Source organism: Lipotes vexillifer, unplaced genomic scaffold (genome assembly GCF_000442215.2).
Source record: "Lipotes vexillifer unplaced genomic scaffold, Lipotes_vexillifer_v1.1 scaffold1094, whole genome shotgun sequence".
NCBI lineage: Eukaryota > Metazoa > Chordata > Mammalia > Artiodactyla > Lipotidae > Lipotes > Lipotes vexillifer.
Window position 1 is genome coordinate 3576786 of NW_006792775.1, and position 9133 is coordinate 3585918.

General features: G+C 58.8%; 1 protein-coding gene across 1 annotated transcript in view; it reads right to left on the bottom strand.

Moving 5' to 3' along the window:
- The window catches only part of ANO1 (anoctamin 1), an 89325-nt gene that overhangs the window by 13599 nt on the left and 66593 nt on the right, over positions 1 to 9133 (bottom strand). The window contains exons 18-22 of the mRNA XM_007466015.1: positions 9081 to 9133; positions 7978 to 8035; positions 6480 to 6580; positions 5779 to 5924; positions 2753 to 2905 (exon numbers count right to left, since the gene is read on the bottom strand). The exon at positions 9081 to 9133 is cut by the window's right edge and continues 6 nt beyond it. Of these exons, the coding sequence (XP_007466077.1) occupies positions 2753 to 2905; positions 5779 to 5924; positions 6480 to 6580; positions 7978 to 8035; positions 9081 to 9133 (511 nt within the window). The remainder of the gene's footprint in view (positions 1 to 2752; positions 2906 to 5778; positions 5925 to 6479; positions 6581 to 7977; positions 8036 to 9080) is intronic.

Below are 9133 nucleotides of genomic sequence, written 5' to 3' on the forward strand. Positions count from 1 at the left end.
CTCTTTTCTTCACGGCCACTGGGCACGGGCTCAGGATTCCCAAGGACTGTCCAGGGAGCGCCTGGCGGGATGACCGTCTGCCCCATGCAGGCCTCAGGTGTGCACCTCACGGACGTGTGCCGGGAGGGGCCGAAGGCTTGAGCGCTCCGCTTCCAGCTCAGCTCCGCTAACCACGTGGCCTCAGTCTCCCCATCTGGAAAGTGGGACCGAGGATTTGCCCCAGCTTCCCCGTGAGGCTCCTGGGGGGACTGGACAGCTGAAAGCCCCAGAGAAAGTTCAATGCCAGGCACAGCTCTCTGGGGTCGTCCTCAGAGCAGGGCGGGGTACGCTTCCGAGAGCCCTGGGTCCCACGTCACCTTGATCTCGAGGGGGGATTTGCAAATACGGCCTGTGGCCCAAATCAGTGCATGGCTGGTGTTTGGATGACCCACGAGCAAAGAATAGCTCTTGCATTTTCAAGTGTGAGTGAAAAAAGCGTGAGAAACTTAGTCTTTCGGTGAGAATTCTGCACATCACCTCAGTCCACAGAGACAAAAACGTTTACTCTCCGGCCATTCATGGAAACGTGAGCTGGGCTCTGACTCAGTGCAGCAGCAAACCCACTGCTTTGGACTGCTGTCCCGCCCGGCCCTGTGGCCACGGCCCTCCTGGCTACGTAGGGGTGTGGTGTGAGGGCCGAAGGCTCGCTCCAAGGCCACAGATGAGGCAGAATCAGGGACCCTGGGGACCAGAAGGGACTTCACAGGGCCAGTGAGTTCAGGGGCCTTAAAATCTTCTAAAATCATAAACGAAGTCTAGGAGGGAGGACATCTGTTTGCTGAGCTTTGCTGATTGTCTGGGTCGTCCAGATAGGAAGGAGACTAAAGTGTCAAAACACAGGACGATGACCTCTGTACTGGAGCTGGGCTTAGACGTCCCTCCTGGTGGAACAGCGAGTGTGCCTGGACCCTCTCTAAGCCTGGGGCCGGCAGGTCACATCACGGAGCCCAGAGCACAAATGTGAACCAGGTGAAATCACCGATAGCTGAGCGTGTCTGAATTGTGAAAATGGCAATTTCATCCGGTTCAACCTGAGAGGCTGCACCGTGTAAAGCCGGACTCCAGGCTTCTCGGGGGGCGGGGGTGGATGGTGGAGAATCAGTGGGCCTGGCATCATCAGCGGGTGGGGGCCGCACCATGGGGCCCAGCATGGGCCAAGGAGCCCCTGGCTGGGGATGCAATGGCCTCAGGGGCCAGGGGCGTTTTCAACAAGGGCGACCCAACGCCAAGGGCGAGAGAAGGTTTTGGAAGGAGTGATGAAGCCCCTGCATTTTTGCAAGATTATATTTGGGCTACAAAAGCCCAACCCAGACTTCTCTGGTGGCGCAGTGGTTAAGAATCCGCCTGCCAATGCAGGGCACACGAGTTCGAGCCCTGGTCCGGGAAGATCCCTCATGCCGCGGAGCAACTAAGCCCGTGCACCACAACTATGGAGCCTGCACACCTAGAGCACGTTCTCTACAACAAGAAAAGCCACCACAATGAGAAACACGTGCACCGCAACGAAGAGTAGCCCCCGCTCGCCATAACTAGAGAAAGCCCGCGCGCAGCAACGAAGACCCAACGTAGCAAAAAATAAAAATAAATAAATAAGTAAATAAATATATATATATTTTTAAAAAAAAGCCCAACCCAAATATCTATCTCGCTGGTGTGCAAACCTTATTTTGGTAAAATGACAGATAACACCCCTAACACACAATTCAATCTTGTTTGTTCTAAGAACCAGCACAGAACTAGCACAGGTGCTGTTGTGACTAAAATTCTGTTCAACAGGAGATAAAACGAATATATTTTGTAATTTTCCATCTCATTTCAAGATAAAATCCCAATAAAGACTTTTTTGTTTTCACCCTGAAAATTGGGTCCCGGATTAAGTTGATTCCCTTTAAGATATGATGAGCATCGTCCTTGCTGGTGAGGGCCAGCTCTGGCCAAGGCGTGCATGGGGCTCTGAGCCCTGCCTGCTAGATCCCCCCACTCCTGGACAGATGGGCACCCACATCTACTTAAATGCCTCTGGTGACGGGGAGCTCACCACTCCACAAGGATGTCGGTTCCACTTTCGACACCTTTGACTATTCGAAAGTTAGTCCTTATGCTGATGTTAAATGTCCCCCAACCCCAAGCCCCTCTTCCACATGGATGAGGAGCCCCTTAGTGACTCGGGGTTAAGAAGCCCAGGCTGCTCTTGGCCCTGACCCGACAGGCAGGTGACACGATGCTCTTCCTTCATTGCTGGGAGGGGGCTCCCACCTTCCTTTACTCTTCTGTGAATGTTAAATGACTAAATGATACACTCTGTAGGAAGGCACTGCTGAGCAGCTACTATTAGCTGGTCTGGCTCTGTGCTCTGGGGCCACGCAGACAGCCAGGGAGGGGCAGGGATGCTGAGGGCCATCAGAGGGAATGTAGCTTGTGGGCCTCCTGGAGCAGCACACCGGGAAGATACTCAGATATCCGAGACACGAGCTCTTTCCCAAGTGTTCTCCGCGGCCCACACATCTCCGGAGTTGGCAGTTCGGGGTGGGGTGGAGAGGGGCCTGGAGGTCCTGCATCCTCACCCCCCGCCCCATCTCTGAACCTGTCCCCAGGGCAGGCGCGGTGAGGATCCCGGGACCCCACTTTGCCAGCTCTGCCTCTGGCTTCCGGGGAGCAGCATCCTTTCCCCAAGCCCAGTATGTCCTCCAACCCCAGTGCCCAGGGCACTCACCGATGTCCTTGGCTCTGACGGCCACCGGTCTTCGGAGCTCGGTGATGAACTTCTTGGCGTCCAGGCGTATCTCAATGATGTTGTTCAGCAGCGCAAAGAGCGGGGCCAGCGGGAAGGACGCAACGAACAGGGTGACAAAGCCGAACTGGATGACTGCAGAGAGGAGGGGGCGGCGGTCAGCATGCACTGTCCCTGTCCCGGGATGGCAGGACCCCCGCCCCACGCCCCCCCGGGTCGGACGGGGCCCTGCCTCCCGTGTGTAAGAGGGGATCTCGGACATGCCCAGGCCGGGAGGGAGCTGTGGGCAAGGTTCCAAGTTTTGCTCTGGACTTGAGTCTTGTCTCTCGAATAAAGGCCGTGTACTCACTTATCATATGTCTGATCTTAAAAAATCACCAGTTAACGGGAAAAAGGTGCCCGTGAGCACAAAGGCCCAGCCTCAGTCACCCTGTGTGCGGGCCGGGACGGTGCCTAGTGCTTCCTAGGACCTGGCGGGCCCGCGAGCATCACTGCGTCTCCAACAGCCTCCAGCGCCCCCCTCCGTCGGGCCCCGGGGAGCTGGTCGGGGACCGCCGCCCACTGTCTGGACAATCTCGCCCCTCTGCCTCCCTCCCTCACTGTCCCTCCTTCTGCTCATCATGGGCCGGCGGGGCAGGTCAGGGAGAGGGTGCTGAATGGAAGTGAGTGGAGGAAGCTGGCTCAGGAACAGCACAGCCGGACCTCGCCCGAGGGCGCTCGGTGCCAGGCGGGAAACAGGGAAGCCAGCGGAACGTGGCCCCGGGTCCAGCGGGCTGAGCGTGACCATTGTTAGCGCGGCGGGGTGCGTGGAGGCTCTGTGTGACCCCTCGTCCCAGAGCCACGTCCCTGGCCCCTCACGTGCCCCACGGGGGCTCCACGGGATGCTTCTGTGGATGTTGGCCTCGCCTGAAGGCTCTGGAGATGATGGACGGGATGGAGGCCACTGGATAAGCTCAGCGTCGGGGCCAGGGGGCTGCTGAGCCCCGAGGCTGCGGGTTCCCCGACTCCCGAGTGACACTGCCTCCCCTTGCGGGGACAGCAGGGGGGAGGGCAGCAGGAGGTGCGGGTGGGTCATGCCCACTGGGCCTTTTCTTCCACCTACCCCATCCCAGCCCGAGTTGGCCTGGAGGAGACTGCCCGGCACAGGGTGGCTGCTCCTTGGGTGGGCAGGAGGGGCCTGCCCCAGGAATTTCATTTCACTAAACCCCAGAGGACCCAGGACTCTCCAGCCACCATAAAAATTAAAATCTGGGGACTTCCCTGGTGGCACAGTGGTTAAGAATCCGCCTGCCAATGCAGGGGACATGGGTTTGAGCCCTGGTCCGGGAAGATCCCACATGCTGCGGAGCAGCTAAGCCCGGGCACCACAACTACTAAGCCCCCGCGCTGCAACTACTGAAGCCCGCACGTCTAGAGCCGGTATTCCACAACAAGAGGAGCCCCCGCTCGCCGCAACTAGAGAAAGCCTGCGCGCAGCAACGAAGACCCAATGCAGCCAAAAAATAATAATAATAGTAAAATTAAAAAAAAATTAAAATCTGGGGAAACGACCGACTGCAGTCTCTCAGCGGCTCGCAGGCTGCTGTTCTCGGTGTCCATCCGCCCACGGGGTCAGGCAGTGGAGACCCTCCTCCCAGGCCCCACGATGAGCATAAACAGCCGGGCAGAGGGCAGGCCTGGGGAGGCGGCACCCACAGGGCAGGGAGCTGCCCGTCTGCCTCCGCTTCAGCCTGGATTTGATTCCGGGACAAAACAGAGGATGTCACCCAGACACCACACCATCTCCTTGTCTTAAGTCTCAGAGTGTTACAGCACTGGCGTCCGGGAAGCTGGGAGTGACTTACTGGGACCAACTCTGCCAACAGGGAGGGAAGCGCCCGCGGTACAATTAAACAGAACCGCTCCTGAAACCCAAGGCCACCCCACCCCTGACCAGCCCACCCTGCAGACCAGTCCCTGGTTGGTTTGCCCAGGTGCCTGTTAAAACGCAGAGTCCTGGGTCGCACTCCACGCAGACCAGGATTGGGCCCGGGAACCAGCATTAAAATTTTTTTTTTGGCTGCGCTGCGAGGCTTGAGGGATCTTAGTTCCCCGGCCAGGGATCAAACCCGGGGCCCCGGCTGTGGAAGCCCAGAGTCTTAACCACTGGACCGCCAGGGAAGTCCCCCAGCATTTAAGATAAGCTGTCCATGGTGGTTAGAGGGCACGACACTGTGGGACCCCTCCGCGTTGAGTCTCAGCCTTCACTCATCCATTCATTCAGGGAGCACGTATTCAGCACGCACTGTGTGGCTGGACCTGTTCTAGGGGCAGGGGGTACAGCAGTAAAGAAGAAAAAAGACCTGCTTTCATGGAGCTTTCATTCTACCGGAGAGGCAGATGGCGGAGGAATGAGAAAGGGTTGGGGACTAAAGGTATCAGCTGTGGTGAGAACCAGAAAGCAGCGGGAGGGGCTGCCCCTTTTAAACGCTGAGGTTGGGAAGACCCCTCTGGTGGGGGACATTCTGAGCAGAGCCCTGGAGGAAGGGAGAGAGGGAGTGACGCTCATACCAGGGGAAAGCGTTCCGGGCAGGGCACAGCCAGTGCAAAGGCGCCTTGGCAGGAGTGACCTCTATGAGTTTGGGTAACAGCAAGGAGGCCAGCATGGCCCAAGTGGAGGGAGAGGTCGGAGGTGGGGTCAGGGAGGCTCCAGGTGGCTGCCGCGCCGGCCACACCTGGCCCGTCCTCTCTCTCTGTCTCTCTGTCTCTCTGTCTCTCTGTCTCTGTCTCTGTCTCTCTCTCTCTCTCTCTCTCTCTCTCTCTCTCTCTCTCTCTCTCTCTCGCCCCGCTCCTGGAAGTCACGTGCCGCCTCTGGGCATCCTCCCGTCAGGCGGCACAGCTGCAGGTGACACGGCTGAGTCCTGGGCGTGTCCCGCTCCGTGCAGGGACCGCGGCGAGCCCCAGGCGGCCACAGCTGGCCGTTTTCCGTCCTGCCCCGTCTCCCAGGACAGGATTCTCACGCCACTCACTCATCTCCATGTACTCCGGGGCGAGGCCCGCGAAGGGCTCCAGTGTGTAATCCACCTCGTAGCGCTGTCTCTCCTTGGCGAGCTCGTCGTGGTCACAGGGGCTCTGGCGCCTCAGCCTCACGTAACGGACCAGCTTTTTCATTTTCCTGAAAGACACGCGGCGCCGCCTCGGTTAGGTTTCCAGGAAGGTGGGCTTTTTGGGGGTCCGGCACCTCCAAGGTGCTTTTCCAATTCTCTGAGCCATCGAGCGTTCTAAACCCTGAACCAACATCTTGGCGATGACCCCTCTGTTGATGATTTCCTTTGCCGTTTTCCCCAGGGGCAGGGGGCAAGCATCACTGCTCTGCTTGTGACACGAGGAAACGGAGGCCAGGGAGGGCCCCTCAGGTGTCAGGGGTCTGGCCGGGCCCAAGCAGACCTGGCTGCCTTGGACCATGGAGGCTGGCACGTGGGTTTGGGGCCACCTACGGGTACCCTGCATCCTCAGCCAGTTGGGAGCAGGGGTCATCCTGGCCTCGTCCACTAGTGGTGGCTACTGCCCATCTTGCTCCTGTGTCCTCACCACCTCCCTGTTCCCGGTGCCCCCACCCTGGTCCAGGCCCCGCATCACCTGTCACCCAGACTACTGCAAGGGTCTCCCGAGCACCCCAAGGCCTGATCTCCCCCTTGTTCCGCTGTGACCTGAAGCTGATGCTACTCACGGGATGCCGATCTCAAACAGGTTGTTCTGGATCAGCTGCTTCCCCAGCATAATGATGCTCAGCTGGATGCACAGCTCCATCAGGCAGCCCCCCGGGGCGCACTGCGGCACAGAGAACGGGTGTCAGCCCCCGCCCCCGCCCTGCCTATCGGGAGAGATGACCCCAGCTCCCAGCGAGGGGAGGTCGGCCCTCGTGCTGAGGGTTGAATCGTGTCCTCCACGTCGAACCCCCGGAACCTTGGAATGGAACCTTATTCGGAAATAAGGTCTTCGCAGATGTGACTGAGTTAAGATGAGGGCGCGCTGGCATAGGGTGGAGCACACTGCCAGGGAGTAGGCAGCGGCGGGGCTGGGTCTCAGGGCTGCTCCTGCCCCAGGGCCACGCAGGCTTGGGCCGTGCAGCTGGGCAGCCGTGGGGTGAGGGAGCCGGCCACCCCTCGGAGGCCTAATGCCCTGTCCTTCGTGGGCTTGTACTGGGGGCCGGGCAGGCCGTCAGAAGCTTAACTTGTCCAAGTGAAGGGAACTCAAGGGACACTGGGTGACACGCTGGGGCACAGCTCACTCCTCTCTGAGTCCTGAGCAAAACTTTATATACCGTTACCAAAGAATTTATCTGGGACAGCCATCAATCTCATTAAAAAAAACCCAAAAACGTCCCCCGCTTTATGCTACTCCACAAAGGCATTTCCCCAACTTCTCCAACCATTAAATAGCTTAACGGGGTGTCATCTATGTAAATGATGTGTTATATAGCGGGGGAGCACGTCGTGGGCTTCTTGCAAACATCCCTCACTGCGGATGAGGCCTATGTCTTGGGATGTTCGGGGGCCGGCATTTAGGTGGTTGAACTTCTAGACTGTGCCCCAGGCAGCCAGATCACCCTGTACCTGATGCCCACCCCAATCCTCCCTACCCTGTTTCACAGAATCTTTATCAAGAAGACGCTGATAAAAAAAAAGAGCCTTCTTTTCTGATATGCTGAATTATTCTGGAAGTTGGAAATTTGGACTGGTTTCCCTGAGACCTGAAGCCTGGCTTGGTCTGACGGAGCTGACAGAGCAAGTCTGGGGGTCAGGACTCAGTGGCAGAAGGCAGCTGGACGACTCACCAGACCTGGAGTGGCCGGAATCGCTGAGCAGAAGCCAAAGGTCACCAGCATTGTGCTTGGCGGGGAGAGAGGTGGGCATTTCAATGTTAAAGTAAAAGAAGTGGAGCTGAGCCCTGTTTTTCCCTCACTAATTCATCTTAACCAAAGAGAAAAACATTCAAGGTCTTACAGAAAAAGAAAAAAAAAAAAAAAGCGGGTGTAACATTTTGGCTTCCATGACCCTGAAGAGACGTTCTCCTTTTAGGGTAGTCCTATATGGACAGGCCAAAGAAGGTGGAAGCCCCATCCCTGCAGCTGGAGAACAGAGCAGGGGTCTCTCAGGGCAGGGAACCGTCAGGTTTGCTGTGCGGACAGAACCAAGAAAGCGGAGCAGCGCGTACGATCTCGTTACCTCTTCCATCCGGAAAGAACGGAAAAGGTACACGTAGTCACCTGGGCGTCCGACAAACCTGCAACAATTGGGGGTCATTTAGAGAGGGGAGAGCGGGCTCGGGGAGACCCCCAGGTGGGGACTGGGCCGTGTCCCCAGGTCAGAGCCTCCGCTGTGTCACAGGCTTTTCCCTCCGCCCAGGTCACCGACTAAGAATCAGCCACAGGGGTTTTCTGTCGGCCGAACGTTCGTGTGATTCCCAAACCAGCAGGTGGGTAAGAAAACACAGCTTCTACGGGAAACCAAGAGGCTGAAGGGCAGATAGAGGGGGGGCGCCCAGGAGGGTAAGAAGGTACAGCAGACTAAGGGCAGGGGGCCCCCCCGCCGTGGCAGGGTCACGGAACCAGGCCGGGGACTGCGGACCGGCTGGGGGGCGGGGGGTAACCAGGCCGGGGACTGCGGACCGGCTGGGGTGCGGGTGGTCCCTGAGGCCGCCTCTCAGCCTCCTGTGGGATGTGGGAGTAGGGGGCCTCTGAGAGCCTGCTCCGACGTGGGTGCTCTCAGCGGGGCCTGGGCACCTCGGGCCAGCTCCAGGACCCCGGGGCGGAGTGGTACCTATAAATCACATCATGCCGAGGAAGGTGACTTCGGGAGGGGTTCTGGGATCAGCCCTGCCAGCCCCTAGGCGGAGGGGTGGTGGGGAGTCTTGGTGGGTGGGCCACAGGCCCCGATAAACCCAGGACGGCTCCAGAGGGTCAGGGCATGGGGTTCAGCCCCCCCCAGCAGCCTGGAACACCAGCGGCTGCCCCTCCCACAACTTCTCCTGCAGCCCTCATCCCCCACACTGTGGGAACCCCTGGAGCTTGCTGCCTGGGGTCCCTGCTTCCCGGGGTCCTTATTCCCCGGGCTCCCCGACGTCTAGGGTCCCTGCTTTCCAGGGGACCCTGCTCCCTGGGGGCCCAGCAGGAGCCAGGCCTCTCCCCAAACTCGGTGCGGCAGTGGGAGCCACACTGACTGCTCTGCCCTGGGCCCAGGTGCCTCCCACCTGAAGAGAGATGAGGGAGGGGAGCCTTCTGCTGGACTGCGGAAAAGCAGTGCGCTTCAGTCGCTGACAAAGCCCCTACCGGCCCTTGAAGAACGCCACGTAGAAGATGGGGGTGTAGGAATTCACGAACTT